The 14,520-nt window shown below is 49.0% G+C and overlaps 1 protein-coding gene across 2 annotated transcripts in view; it reads left to right on the forward strand.

Moving 5' to 3' along the window:
* Positions 1-12,294: 12,294 nt before the first annotated feature.
* Prdm6 (PR/SET domain 6) overlaps positions 12,295-14,520 on the forward strand; it is a 101,414-nt gene continuing 99,188 nt past the window's right edge. The window contains exons 1-2 of one of the 2 annotated variants that reach the window (XM_074076568.1): positions 12,295-12,643; positions 13,109-13,700. In XM_074076568.1, the coding sequence (XP_073932669.1) occupies positions 13,124-13,700 (577 nt within the window). In that variant the 5' untranslated portion in view covers positions 12,295-12,643; positions 13,109-13,123. Of the gene's footprint in view, positions 13,701-14,520 lie in introns of both variants that reach the window. The other variant, XM_020176306.2, reaches the window with a different exon arrangement.

Genomic DNA, 14,520 nt, shown 5'->3' on the forward strand with positions numbered 1-14,520 from the left:
TGGCCTGTCCGAAGTTTTGAGCAGGCACCCTTTGAGCATTTCAATTTAACTTTGCTATATATCCAGGCTAGGGAAATAGTAATTTCCTTTTTTAAATTTCTCTCATTTTGCCCACCATTGGTTTAATTTGACAGTAGCTATGTACTGTGAACATTATTTAACAAGTATTGCATTTCAACTCAAAGAGGTGAAGATGACCAATTGGATGATGGATTTCAGCTCATTTTTCATCTGAGGCTTAAATAAACACGAGGAAATATTGGACAAACCACTAGGACTTTCTGTCATGCCTGAAAGTGTTAGAATGGCCTCTGTAAATTCCCTAGGAGGAGAATAATTGTAGTGTAGTGTATTTGTTGGTACCATGAATGGAAAGATCACTCACTGTAGATGCCTGAATTAAAGACCCTAACCCTACTAAGGCTGTGATGTCTTTTAAGAAACAGCATAAACCCAGTCAGGTGCTGGTGGCTCATGCCTCCAATCCTAGCTACTTGGGAGGCAGAGATAAGGAGGATCACAGTTCAAGGTCAGCCTGAACAAAAAAGGTAAGACCCTATCTCAAAAATACCCAACATAAAAAAGGGCTATCAGAAGGGCTCAGGCGGTAGAGCGCCTGCCTAGCAAGCATTAAGCTCTGAGTCCAAACTGTAGTACTGCCAAAAACAAAACAAAACAAAAACCCTTCAGCATAACTCTAAACTTTGCTGTTTCTTTAACAGCTGACATCTTTTACTTCTTTCTTCTTCACTATGCTACCCTGAGGCGAGTTAGCTTCTTGCTCTCACCTTCCAAAAAACCTGGTCTAACAGACCCAAAGGCTATAACCTAAAACCACCCTGCCCAAGAGAAAGTCCCCTCCCACACTGAGTTTGTCTTTAGGCAGAGACCTTGGACAAGGCCACCTAGTGGTGTACAGATAGCTGTGTTGGGCCAGGTTCCCATTCACGGTCACATTAGCTGTGACCAGTGTCCTATGTCACATGCTACATCCAAATGTTACATCTACTAGGAACAAAACCCTCACAAGGAGGCCATGGAAATGGCAGGCACATGGAAGTTTCCTACCTATAGCTCCTGGCATTCTGTTCCTTCAGAGAAGTGACAGGAATTCTCTGTTCCTTGTCACCACTCCTCTTTCTTCATTTGACCTCTGTCTTCCCCCACCCACCGTGTTTCCCACTCCACCCTGATACCACAGCATCCAGCTGTGAAGAGTTTCTCTTTAAGTGTGGATGTTTGCTCACTTCTGACTTAGAAATCTAGAAACTGAAAGTATTTAATAAATGAAAGTTTCCTCAATTTTATTAGGAGTTGATGTTATGTTATTTCCAAACTTAGTATTCCATGCAGAACTCATGAACGCCCTGTAGTTCAAAATTAATTTGATTGATTTCTCAGAGTATTTGATGCTTTGCTAGGACTAGTCAAGTTGCTGGTAGATTACAGCACATAATGGTTTAAACTTAGCTTTCCGGGCCCCATGATTACACTCAATGGGGCTCATTTAGGATGCCTCGGCGGTGCTCCTGTGTGAGATATGAGTATTTTCTGCCCATCCACAGACATGTGCTGGCATTTTCTATTAAAGAGAAAATGAACCACACACTTCTGGCTTGTGCTTACAAGATCTTAATGGGAATTATTAGACCATAGGGAAGACTCAGAAGAGATAATGGTAATGTGATAATTTTATCAGGACATTCCATTTGAAAGGAGGAATCTCTTAATTTCCCTTCCTTCATTGGAAGAATGCATAATGAAGGTGCAGTTCAACAAGTCAGATGGCTGAGTGGGGGCTATGTGGGGGACCAGGACAGAGACTCCCACTTCAGGAAGGATTTACAAGTACAAATAAGTAAAAATTAGGGATGTAATTCAGTTTGTAGCCTTTATGACTGGCATTATGAACGAGTAGGCTCTGAATATTATGTGAGATGCAAGCAAGCGCTCTTCTGAAACAGAGGAGGTGGGCTCAAACTCTCTAGGGTACCAGCCCCGTCCTCTATTCTTGTCACATCTCTGACCATGATGACTCACCAGCTAGCTTTGATTCTTTTGGTTTTGTCTCTGATAAGCTCCCATGTGGTGAGGATTTGGGGCTAATCCATCATTAATTTGTATGTTTACTTATGTATATCCTCATTCATTCATTTATCACTCTGTAACGCAGCTATCCATCCATTCAACAATGATTCAACAAGTACCTGATGAAAGCATGTCAACTACTGAGTAATATAGGAAAATAAAGGCAAGTCATAATCCCTGTTCTCCAGAACATTAGGATTTTATTTGGGCAACAAATATTACATATGTTTTAGAGTTTAGGATCATGAATGACGGAGTTTCAGTGCCAAAAAAGTCCCCAGGTAGTAGGTATGAGAGTTCTGGAAAGGTGAGCCTGAGCAGTGAGAGCTACCTGGAGGAGCAGGACTTGGGCAGAATTCTGAAAGATGGGGCCTTTGGCAGGTATGGGGTATACAGAAGGGACCTCAACCAGAAAAGACAGAAGAGGCAATTGATTCTGTATGTTGATCCTGTATCCCACTCTCCTTCTGAACTTAGTTAATTCTAGTTCTTTTCCTTTATTAGTTCTAGTAGTTATTTTGTGGGTTTCTTAGTATTCTCCATACAAGATTATATCTTTTGTGAATAAAGACTGGAATCAAGTTGCAAGGCAAAGGGTGAGGATCTAAGGGTTGGAAGAGTAGCTCAAATGGTAGCACACCTGCCGAGCAAGCACAGAGCTGGAGTTCAAACCCCGGTGCTACCAAAAACAAAAAAACAAAGAAACTCCCTTGCTGCCTCCCCCCTCCAAAAAAACCCAAAACATCAAAAAGCCCACAAAGGATGAAGGTCTATGGCACGGTCAATGGGAACTTGGGGATAACACATTAATTGTCCCAATAATGCTAGTCTATATATGGACAGGATTGTGATTTGTAACCACTTAGGGGTAAAAATATAATCAACCATGTTTTTCAGCCAGAGTTGAATAAATTGTTTGGAAATTTGTTTTAGAAATGCTAGCTGTCCTTGGAGCAAGTTGTCCCCATCTTATGAAGATGGGAGGAGAAAACAAGAAGACAAGATGGAAAAATTAACCATTGTGTCAACATGCCTCATGGTCCTTGCTGTGCCATATGTGTTAGTTGGGTCACCTCCAGAATACCAAGTGGTAGGAGGAATAAAATCTTTTTTTTTTTTTTTTTTGTTTTTGAGAAAGTGTTCTGGTATGTAAACCCAGATTGGTCTTAGACTAAATTCTCCTGAATCAGCCTCTCAAATGCTGGGATTACAGGTGTGTATGCACACTATGCCTAGCTTTAAAAAGTCTTACTTTCTAAATATATAGGTACATAAAATGTAGTCTATATGCAGAGTTTTCTGTTTTCTAAATAATTTTCCAGTACTAACACATTGAATGTTCATTGTAACACTAGGGATTTATAGGTAAGTTCCCTGGAGTACAGAAATGTTAAGTAACTTATCTGAGGTCACACAGCTACTACTTTAAGTATGGGAACCAAGTCTGGACCCAAACGTCTGACTTAGATTTATATCCATGACAGTACTGTGTATCTAACTCCACTGCCCGTGCTGACAGAATAGAAACCACAATTTAGCACCTGTTAACAACAATAATTAAAATAGCCAGCCACCATGCAGTATGCAAATTAATAAAACCTTCTTATAAACCACATCATGAATCACAGAGATCACTGCAGTTTAGGGTGATGGCTAAAATTGTATTTGACTCGAGGAAAAGGTTTATTTGTCTTGCTCAGAAGTCTCAAGATAGGCAGTTCAAGACAAGGACTGTAGCTCACTGACTCACCAAGGGCTTGGGCTTCTTCCAAATTCGGGTTCTTTAGTTTATATCCTCCTCCTTAGCATTGTGAGACTTCTCTTCCATTCTTCATGCTGGTTTCCCAAGAGCAAGAGGAGGGGAGGAGGGGAGGGTGAAGTCAGAGGTAGAGAGGGCATGGCAGCTAAGCTATATTCTCTTCAAAGCATTCTTGGAAGCTTCACCCAAGGACTTCTACTGTGTATCATTGGCTGCTTCTAATCAGTCCTAGAACGTGAATGGAAAAGAGAGGGATTTGCCAAAATTACTAGCTAAGGTCTGCTGCTAGGAAACTCTTATGATGGCTTCCCAGGGAAGAACAAGAACTGCCCCACTTATCACAAGGAATAAACAGAGATTCTCTGACCAGCCTGCGGCTTGTCATTGGCAATGTTCCCTACAGAAAGGGAGCTGTAGCTGTTAGCATACACGACAACCCTAGGGAAGGAACATCTGCTACTTCCATGCCCAGCATTCATTCCCACTCTTGTAAGTAAGAACACCCTGGCTTTCCTCTGGAAAACGATTCCTGTTTCCATTGAAGTTCCCTATAATTACAATCTGGAAGAATAAGGTGAGGAGAACCACTTAGAACAGTCTACCTGAGACTAGATTCAGGACAGAGGAGGCAGAACCAAGAGATAAAGAGAAAGGCTGAGACTTCATGAGTTCATTGTTTGAACTCTTGCATCCATCCATCCTTTTTTAAAAAATGTTGCTACTAGTTTGATTTAATTTCTGTCATTTGCAGTTGAAAGAATCCTCAGTAATATTGCTAGACTACATCAGTCCTGATTCTTCTTAACACGCTTCTCAGAAGATCACAATGGTCCTCCTTCTTCACACACACTCACAGAATCATGCCAGCTTTCCCCTTTGTCAGAGAGAAGGGAGTGGAGGAACCCATATCATCCACTTGCACAATGTTGTGTCTGGAGATGGAAGCAACAAATAGTATATGTAATCATATCACAAATAGATGGCTTTACACAAACCAAATGTAACACTGCATTTCATTTGTACTTCCGATTCACTTTTGCCAAGATGTCTTTTGAAAATGCTTGCACTCACATTACAAAAGCACTTTTTTTTGGATTAGCTTCATAAAGCAACCCATGGAGATCTATAAGAGAATGTGACCAATAGAAAATCTGGAAGATGACATCATAGTGGTCCTAAAGAAGATGTTTACTGGGAGACTTGACCTTCTCTGCTGGCTCCAAGACAAATGTTTCTTTTATCAAACAATTGTGGAAAATGCTTCTGTTTGAAAACATTTGCTTATGGAGCAAACATTTGATTTTGAAATCTGTACTTAAACTATTAGATTGCTGCCAAATAAAATACTTGTCCACCCAGACATATGTTTCAACTGAAAATGCTTGCCAGTGTAGACAAAGAAGGAAATACTAGAAATACAGTCAAACTCAGTGATATTTTAAAAGTGAAATTGTTACTCACTGGAATTTCAAAATGTAAATTTTCCAGTGTTTCAATGTCATTTGTCAATTACTGTTATAAAAATGGACTAAGAATGTACGATTCTGGATCCATTTTTGTATTTTTACTTCTACTTAAGAATCTAGCACACTTGTCAAAGTAAAAGTGATCTTTTCTTTGATTCTCATGACTTTTAAGTTGCTTTACTCTTTTTTTTGCTCTTCTTTTAAGAGGAGAGGATCTTTGGGAAATGTGTTTGCTTATTCTAAAACATTTTCTACACAGCTTTTACTTTAGAAGGACTGGGATCTTTTGAACTTCTCAACTTTATTCCTTATTTTCTTTCTCCTCCCTCTCTCTTCTCTCTCTCCTAGAGCTTTATAGTTTGAAGACAGTAGGTCAGAGAATCCCAGCTTGAGTTGTACAATCCAGAGCCAGGACATGGCATGGCCAACCTTTCTAAGCCATCCTCCAGAGCAGGTTCTGCTGTGCTGATGGACCCCACCACACTCATTTATGGTTCAGTGGTCTCAGTTGTGAGTTGCTTCTTAGACTCATACCTGAGTATAATTTAGATCAAGATTTTTCAAGAGAACATCTTTCTAAATATGAAATTGACTTCAGGGCCCCCAGGAAATGGAGTCCTGGTTCTTAAAGAGCAGTCAGTAAGGCAACTGTTATTCTCATGAATAAAGGAAGAGAGGTTACCTGGGCCTCCCAGATTATTTGTGTAGGGCTCTGTCCTGAGGCCTTTGCAGGTCCCCTGTCCTAGAATGCTTCTACCCTGGTTCCTCTCCACTCACACAAACAAAGAAACCCTTCGGGGCTCATCGTGCTTGTAAAACTTGGCTTGATCATCTCCTAGATTAAAGCGATGGCTTTCTCTTCTGAACCCTTATGCTACTTAGTGATCCAGAGCCTGGAAACTGGGATGGAAAGCTGGTTCTCTGAAACACTTCCACAGTGTGAAATCACAGGTGTCAGGGGCACCATGATTTCACTCCTTTGACTTTCTACCTGGCAACCCACACAGTGTCCCACACAGTTTAGGTCTAAAGACAACTTTTCTGGTTCTAAAAAGGAAACAGAATAGGTTCCTTTTTTCTTTTCTGATGGGCTTATACACAGAGAACATAGACTCACCAGAAATAGTCCTTGAAAGCAAGCCAGTTCTTGGTTGGAAGTGTGGTTAATGTGGTAGAGCCCCTGCTTAGCAGTTTCAAGGCCCTGAGTTCAAACCCCGCAAAACAAAATAAAACAAAACAAAATACCCAATAACAAAAAACAACAATAAGCCAGCTCAGGGAATGGTGAAGACACCAATTCATCCAGGAAAGAATGTATGATGAGGGGCTAGAGTAGATCAACCTGCCAGAGCCCCTGTGAGAGAAGGGCCTTACTTCCTGAGGGTGGCCTGGAGGGATCCCTGGGGCCCCTCATTTATAGGGGCAAGAGACTGTGGCCACTTAGGGGAACCTGCCATTCACCAGAACTGCCAGCCTTCAGATTGTGAACCCACCATCGCTCATGTTCCTAATTTTTAAGAGATGCAGGCATGCTTGCCTCATCCTTAACTTAAACACTTAATTTAAGGCCTACAGGCCTCAATTGTTAGGCAACAATCTGATGACCAAAGAAGACTGTGTTAGAATCAGGTGGCATTTGCTAGAAGACCTTCAAAGGAAATTGTACCCAAGATTCTTATGGGTAGTTTCTCCCTCACCACAGGTGCTCATTTAATAGTATGGGTTGTTAATTTGTGGGTAACTTTGGTTAGATTTGCTTAGTCTTACAGATTCTTAGAAAAATGGAAAATTAAATTCTTGGGGAGGGAGTGGGGGGAAGGAGAAAGTAAAGGGAATGTGTGGGTGTCTGAAGGGATAGTTGTCCCTGTTTAATTATTTTGCTTTTCCTTGTCTTCTCAAGTCTTAAAAACAGAGGGGAAAAAAAAGAAAGAAAGAAAGAAAGCAGCTGTTTTTCACCCGATGGCTGTTCATTAAACTTCATGGGACTGAACTGTCAGAGATGTGTTTTTAACTCAGGAGATGGTTGCAAATTATAATAGCTGTTTTTCCTGCAGACGGAAAGGATATATTTAGCACTTTCCTGGGAGACTGAATGGCCCTAGGGATTGGTAATGGACTATGGAGACTTTCACCTCAAGGTCAGCAGGTCAAATCCAAATCTGCCCTGGGGTAGCTGAGAGGTCTTGAATGAGTGACAGCTTCTGGGTGACTGAGGTGAAAAGAGCTGAGGGTTCTGCAGCATTTCAAGTGAAGAGAACAGGTGTTGTATGCCCCAGTTCTGCAGGGGATGAAAGGGAGTACTCAGAAAGGGGCTGAGCAGGACTTCTTCCCCTGAAGGCCATCTTTGATCTGGCACAGTGAGGAGCTTGCCTTCCCAGTATCCTTGTCACAGGAGGAACATGAGGGACCATGTAAACTGCCAGTGGTCCTGAAGTGTGTCGCAAGCTCCCATCTGTGGAAAGAGCTGCTTCTGAATGCAGAGCTGAAAGTGCCTTCATCTCTGCCACCTTGCTCCTCTCCCCTTTCTTTCCCACAGTGGCTGGCACAGCTCTCTGTCACTGACTAAGGACAAAGAAGTGAAGATGCAGAGGATCAATGGAGGGCTGCAGTGATGAGAATGAATGGTGTCAGTGTTCTGTTTCCAATACATTTACATCTGGAGGTGGGGTATAAAGTGCATAGTGGAGAAAAAGAGGTTGGGTTTTGATACTGCTTCATACAAAGCTTACAACAGGAAGTTGCACTACTTCCATCCATGTGTTTGATGTTTGAAGAAACTGAAGCCCCGACAGTTTGAGGGGGGTCACTGGGTCAGGGTCTATGTCACAAGAAGCAGAGGAAACTCCCGCAGACATGAGCAGTGAATGGTGTGATGAAGGGCATCCAGTGGCTCAGAGCACCTTGAGAGAAGTCAGTGTGGCCTTAGCTGAAGAGGCAGGACTCTTACTGGGGGTGAGCCCTCATGACTCCTCCGGGAGCCCCCTTTCCTGCCGTAACCTCTGGGTCGCAGATCAGGGGAGGGAATGCCCCATCCTTAGCACAAAACGGGTCTTCTCTTGCTTGAAATTTGAATTCTCTTTTCAAATTTCAGCTTCTAGGAAAAGCCTTCCCTGACCACTGTATGTCTGCTGATATCCCTCCATGGACTCTCCTCTCCTCCTGCCCTTCTGTATTGCTTACCACAGTGCCTGCCAGTTCCTGTGTTTCCTTTCCTCTCAGACACCATCCTTCTAGAACGTAAACTGAGCACCTGGACTTTTAGGTTTTGTTTAGTAATGTTCACACAGTCCCATTGCTAAGGGGAAAGTGTGCACCAGGAAAAGTACACTTAGAAGAGGAGGTTCCCTTAGATTCCAGGTCAAAGCCCATCTGGGCTGGGGGTGTAGTTTCCCACAGTTTCACTCTTTTGTTTGCACTGTAGGGTCCTCTGTTAGTTGGCTCTCCTCAGATCCTAAATCACTGGGGAAAGGGGGTTTTAGAACAAGTGAATGACCATCTGTAGAAGCAGGAGAAAGGACCAAGGAATTTAAGCACTAGCATGGCTAGGCAGATTCTCCCCAGCTGTAACTAGCCTCTCTCCTCATTCCCTTTTTTTTCCTCACCCCCTCCTTTCACCTGCAGCCAATCCCACCCCCAACCCCCATCCATTTCCCAGAAAATAAATCTCTGGGAGGAGGCAGGGAGAGTGGATCTCAAGAACCCTTCTGAATAAATGTCTATATTAATGAATTATTAACTCGGCCACCCGTGACCTTAAACCTAGAAGCTGGAGCACCCAGGGCAGAGAGGAGAGCTGCTGAATTCTTATTGGAGTCCTGTCAAAGGCAACGACCCATTTGTTCCCTTCCCCCACCAGGAAAAAATAATTAATATGAAAGGCAAACTTTTTAATTATATGTCAAGTGAAATCAGATAGAGGGTCTCCTAGACAGATCTCTTTTTTATTTCCCGGCTCTTCCTGCTCCTCTCTCCCGGCCTTTCCCTCCCAGCTAAGAGTACAATGGGCTTCCTAAGGATAATTTTCGGGGAAAAAATGCTGGAGAAAATGATGAATTTGGGTAGTTAATTTATCGATCCCGCCTCCTCTTCCCACTTGTTTTATTTTAGAGGTCATTAATCAATGAAGAAAAACACCACCGTGTCCCCCGTTTGCATTTAATACACTCGCGCTCCTTATTCATTCCTCTGGAACAAATTCCCAGCAAATATTCACCCATCGATTTGTGAGCGATGGATTTTTATAAAGGTTTGATCGCTTCCTAAATGGTCAAAGTGATTTGTTTCCCGGGCTTCTAAGTAGTGAAGAGAAGGGGCGAATTTGAAGGATGCATGTCCTTGAGGCCAGAGGACTCACTTTCCAAAAAGTCCCCGACATGCAAGAGTGATGGTGACCAAGCGGGTCCAGGGTCAACTGGGTAAGGTGGACTTACCCAGCGCAGCGCGTCCAGTGTGCTTCGCTGCGGTCAGGGCTGAGTCCTGGGTGTGGGGACCGCGCTCGGACCTCTGTCTCAGCCAGTACCGCGCCTCGGATCTGCTGGATAGGCGCTGGGGATGGACTTCCTACACACTCCCCTGAGACCTTTGCTTTGCTCCCGGGGCCTTCTGAAAGCTCTCTAATTTTCCTGCCTCCTTCATGCGAGGCCCTATGCCCTCTGGCACGTTGTGCCCACTTGTGCCCGAGAGTGCTGGGGCCGAGGCGGGGTCAGGATGGCTGGAACCTGACAGGTCCACTTCTGGGCACAGTGTGGAAGAGAACCGTCGTTACCTTTCCTGTCGGTTCCCAAGCCAAACTTCTCCTTTAGTACCTCCACCCACCTCTGGCGTCAGTCGGGATGGAGTGGGTAGAGGTTTGCCTAGAGTGGGCGGGGGATACATTTGGCATCCCCATTGATCCGGGTTTGAATCTCCCTGCATCACTCATCAATGACATGACCTTAAGCAGCCTACCTAGCCTTTCTGAACCTCGGTGGTCCCCATCTGTGTGTAATATGGGGGTTAGTGATAAGGCCTTCCCCGCACAGCTGCTAGGCGCACTAAATGTACGCGACGCGTCTACACGCGCTTCGCACGTCCAAAGCCTCGTTTACCGGTCAATCTTACTATCATGAGAACACACTTACACGCGCGCGCACCCACTCTTCCCAGAGTGTGGGTGGCCCGAGGGCTCCGAAGCACTTGCTGCTGGCATCTCAAAATACCGACATTTTCTAGTGGCGGCGATGGTTTGAAGGGATACTTTGGGACTTCCAGTCCTGGGGACCATGCGTGTGCAAGTAGCCGGCTCTGGGCAGAAACGAGTAAGGCGGGCGACCCGGCTGCTGCCGCTGCGTCGCGACTTCCGCCCCTGCCTCTACCAGCGAACAGAGAAGTGTCCAGGCTCCTCGGTAATGAACTGGGAGAAAGTGAGAGTTTGCGCCTTCTCCCGCGGCCAAGCAGCCACTTCCGGCAGTTCCCGAGGCAGATTAATGGAAAGGGGCCTGGAACGCCATCCTTTCCTCCCGAAGGAGAGGTCCAAAGTCAGCGGAGACTGTCCGGTTAGCCTCGGGCTCCACCGCGCAGTGGGTTTTCCCGCGCGGTGTTTGCCTTAGATTTGGGTGCTATCAATCTATCCGGGGATGACAGATGACCCTGTCATAACGACGCCAGTCAAAACATTTCGGCCCAACACTGTTCCAACCAGAATGGAGGCATCCTGCGTGAGACCCGGACCAAGTGTAAACAGCGCGTTTCCCAGGCTCGGACCAAATAAGTGATGGGAAGAGAAAAAGAAACCAGCAGAAATGACAAAGAATAGCTATTAATTGTTCAGAGTGGCGACTGCTAAATAAATTGGGTTGTTTGGCAAAAGATAAATGCAATTTTTTTTCTCTGAGGTGTAGACAGAACTCTGGCAAGGGGAAAGCTCCCGAGTTCGTCAATTTCACAGTCTGTCGGTGCCCTCTGCCACCAAGTACCACGAATGCCAGGAAAAGCCGGGGGCCGTGTCTCCTTCCTGGATGTTAGACCACGTAGCGAGTGGCGGCTGCGGCCCCAGGCTCAGGGACTGGGCATGGTGAGCTTGGGGCTGCGCTCCCATCCTGCACCTCCAGCGCCAGGTTTGGGGCATAGAAACCTATCCTTGACCTTCCAGGGCAGCCCCAGGCAGCTGAAGGCAAACAGCCTCGCCGTGTCCAGGAGCATTTGTGTCACCAAACATGGCTCTGAATATTTGACTTGAGGTGCCAATGAGAGGGAGAGAGCCCTCCAGGAAGACAAGCCAGAGGGAGGTTGGACTCTGCGGCAGCCGCCTGAACCCCGCGGCCAAGCTGGCGTGTCGCCAGGACGAGCTGCTTTTCAGAGACCCCCCCCCTCCCCCGCTCCCAAGTCTTCCTGCTCCAAGCCTGCCTCCCTGGCTGCAGACCGAGGCTTTCCCTCCAGCGCGCAGCCCGCCTGCCTCGCCCTTGACTTCTCTCCCCGAAGGATTTAGGTTAGAGGTTGGTTGGCGGGCGAGTCCACTCTGGCACCCAGCAGCACTCCAACAAAAACCGAACCGGGCTATAGCGCACACTCGATCCCGGGACCGGCTCTGCCCCGCGGGCGGCGCGCGCTCGTGCCTGCGCGGAACCTCGAGCGGACGCGGAGACACACATTGTGGGTCTGCGTTTCCATTGCTTTCAGGATCGGGGTACTGAGCCAGCGCCTAGAAAAGATCTATCATGAACAGAAAGAGACCACAGGCGAGCCCGAGACGTCATGCCAAAAAAAAGTGCGGGGGATGTGGGCGCGAGGGCGGAGGAGGTATTGGTGAGGCAGAGGCGCACAGGCTGTCTGTGGGTCCAGCGGGGCGAGAACTTCCTTCTTCCCTCTCCCCTCCCCTTCGTTCTCCTGGCCTGCCTCCCGCCTCCTCCCCCACCCCATCTCTCTCCTCTCTCTCTCTCTCTCTCTCTCTCTCTCTCTCTCTCACACACACACACACACACACACACACACACACACACACGCTGCACACACTTGTATTTTGTGCTATCGTAAAACCCACGTGTGCAGCCGGGAGACTGCCAGAGTGGAGCGGAGGATCCCGGACGAGCTGCCAAGCGCAGCAGCCCACGGCGGCTCTGTCCCGCGCACGGGTCCGCCAGCGCTCCAGTGCCCTGGGCCGAACTGCTCTTGCGCCCTCCGCGGGCCTCGGCGTCCCTTGCTGGCATCCCGGGACGATTCCTAGCGACCGGATAGCTAAGCTGTCCAACACACCGCCTGGAGCATGTAGCTCAGCCGGGACGCACCCTCTCCCGCTCGCCCTCCGAGACACCCGCACGCACGCACGCACCCGCCAGCGGCTCGGCGTTTGCAGGTAAAGCGAGGCTCCCCTAGGGCCGAGAGGATGCGACGGTTGGAGGTCTCCGACTGGGGGCGGGGGGCGAGACTGTCCCGCCTCCCGCCGCCTGAGGCCAGCGCGGCTCCGGCGCTGCGCCACTTCGCTTCGGGTCGGCTCCAGGGCGCTGGCTGAGGGCGGGGGCTGCGTCCTACAGCCGAGTTGTGCGGAGAGCGCCCCTCATCGGGGTCCAGCCTGGCAGGGTGGGAGCCGGGATCGCAGGCAGGGAGGCCAAGCAGGGTGCACGCCGCTCCCTGGGCGCGGGAACACGGCTTCCGAGTAAACTTTGCGCCCCAGCAGAGTTGGGAAGAGGGGGCCCTGGGAGCGGACGGATCCGGGGGCTCCGGGGCTCGCCCGGTCCAGGTCCCGGCCCCCTCCCCACGCCTCTCGCACAGGCCGTGGGTCCCGCTCACGCGCGCGCTCCGCCCTGCGCTCTGTCCCCAGCCCGAGGCGTCGGACATGCTGAAGCCCGGAGACCCCGGCGGCTCGGCCTTCCTCAAAGTGGACCCAGCCTATCTGCAGCACTGGCAGCAGCTCTTCCCTCACGGAGGAGGCGGCCCGCTCAAGAGCAGCGGCGCCGCGGGTCCCCTGGGCGCCCCGCAGCCGCTGCAGCCGCCGCCACCACCCCCGGAGCGTACCGAGCCGCCGGCGGACGGCCTGCGGCCGAGGCCCGCCTCCCTGTCCTCAGCCGCGTCCACCCCGGCTTCCTCCTCCACCTCAGCCTCTTCTGCTTCTTCTTGCGCCGCGGCTGCCGCCGCTGCCGCCGCGCTGGCGGGTCTCTCGGCCCTGCCGGTGGCGCAGCTGCCCGTGTTCGCGCCCCTCGCCGCGGCAGCCGTGGCCGCCGAGCCGCTGCCCCCCAAGGACCTGTGCCTCAGCGCTGCCTCTGGCCCGGGGTCCGCCAAGTGCGGCGGCGGCGGGGATGGCCGGGGCGTCCCGCGCTTCCGTTGTAGCGCGGAGGAGCTGGACTATTACCTGTACGGCCAGCAGCGCATGGAGATCATCCCGCTCAATCAGCACACCAGCGACCCCAACAACCGTACGTAGCCGCAGCCCTCGTGCGCTCTCCCTGGCGAGGTTCGGGGAGGCGGGTCGGATGAAAGTGACACCGGGAGGGGGGTGCTGGGCCACGCCGCGGTCCCATGTCTCCCAGGTCACTGTGGCAAAAGTTTGCTGGCATTGGAGAAGGAAGGAGAGTAGATAGGATGGCCGGGTGGCACCTTGGGGTTGGTTACCTTTGTCCCCTCTCTTCATCACTTGCTTCACAGCCTTTGGGATCCGAGTTCCCGTGGACCGGTGCGATTCAGATCTGCGCCTGCCTGCCGGACTGTGCTCCCGGCCGGGCGGGGACTGGCAGCCGGCGACGGGGAGTCCCCGGGATGGGCCCAGCCTGGCCTTAGCGGACCGAGGGAGACACTTCGGGTTTCTGGGGAACACTGAGACCAGGGTTTCTTTCTGTTTCCCTGCCCCCCACCTCTGGAGTTAACTGCGTCATCTCGTTTTCGGACCGCGGGGGTGACAGGGGATCCGCCCCGAGCTTCGGCTTGGGCTGGCTGGGCCTCCCCGGAATTGGAGTTGTGGGTGACAATGGTTGGTCTTTTCCTGCAGGCAGGCATTGTTCTTAGGTCCACTACTTAGTTAGAAAAGGAGAAAAAGGAAAATGCCCGCTACTTAACGAGAAGGAAATTTCCGACGTCAGTGAGGGACGTTACAGATCCCGCATTCTCCGCGCACCCTTGATCCTGCAAACGTTTGCAGTGCATGTTGGTTTATGTATTTATCTTTTTAAAGTTAAGAGTGACATTAATTTAGTAGAAGCTTCCTCAACTAAACGGTAAATGCCTAACTAAAACCATCAG

This window comes from Castor canadensis, chromosome 6 (assembly GCF_047511655.1).
Source record: "Castor canadensis chromosome 6, mCasCan1.hap1v2, whole genome shotgun sequence".
Lineage (NCBI taxonomy): Eukaryota > Metazoa > Chordata > Mammalia > Rodentia > Castoridae > Castor > Castor canadensis.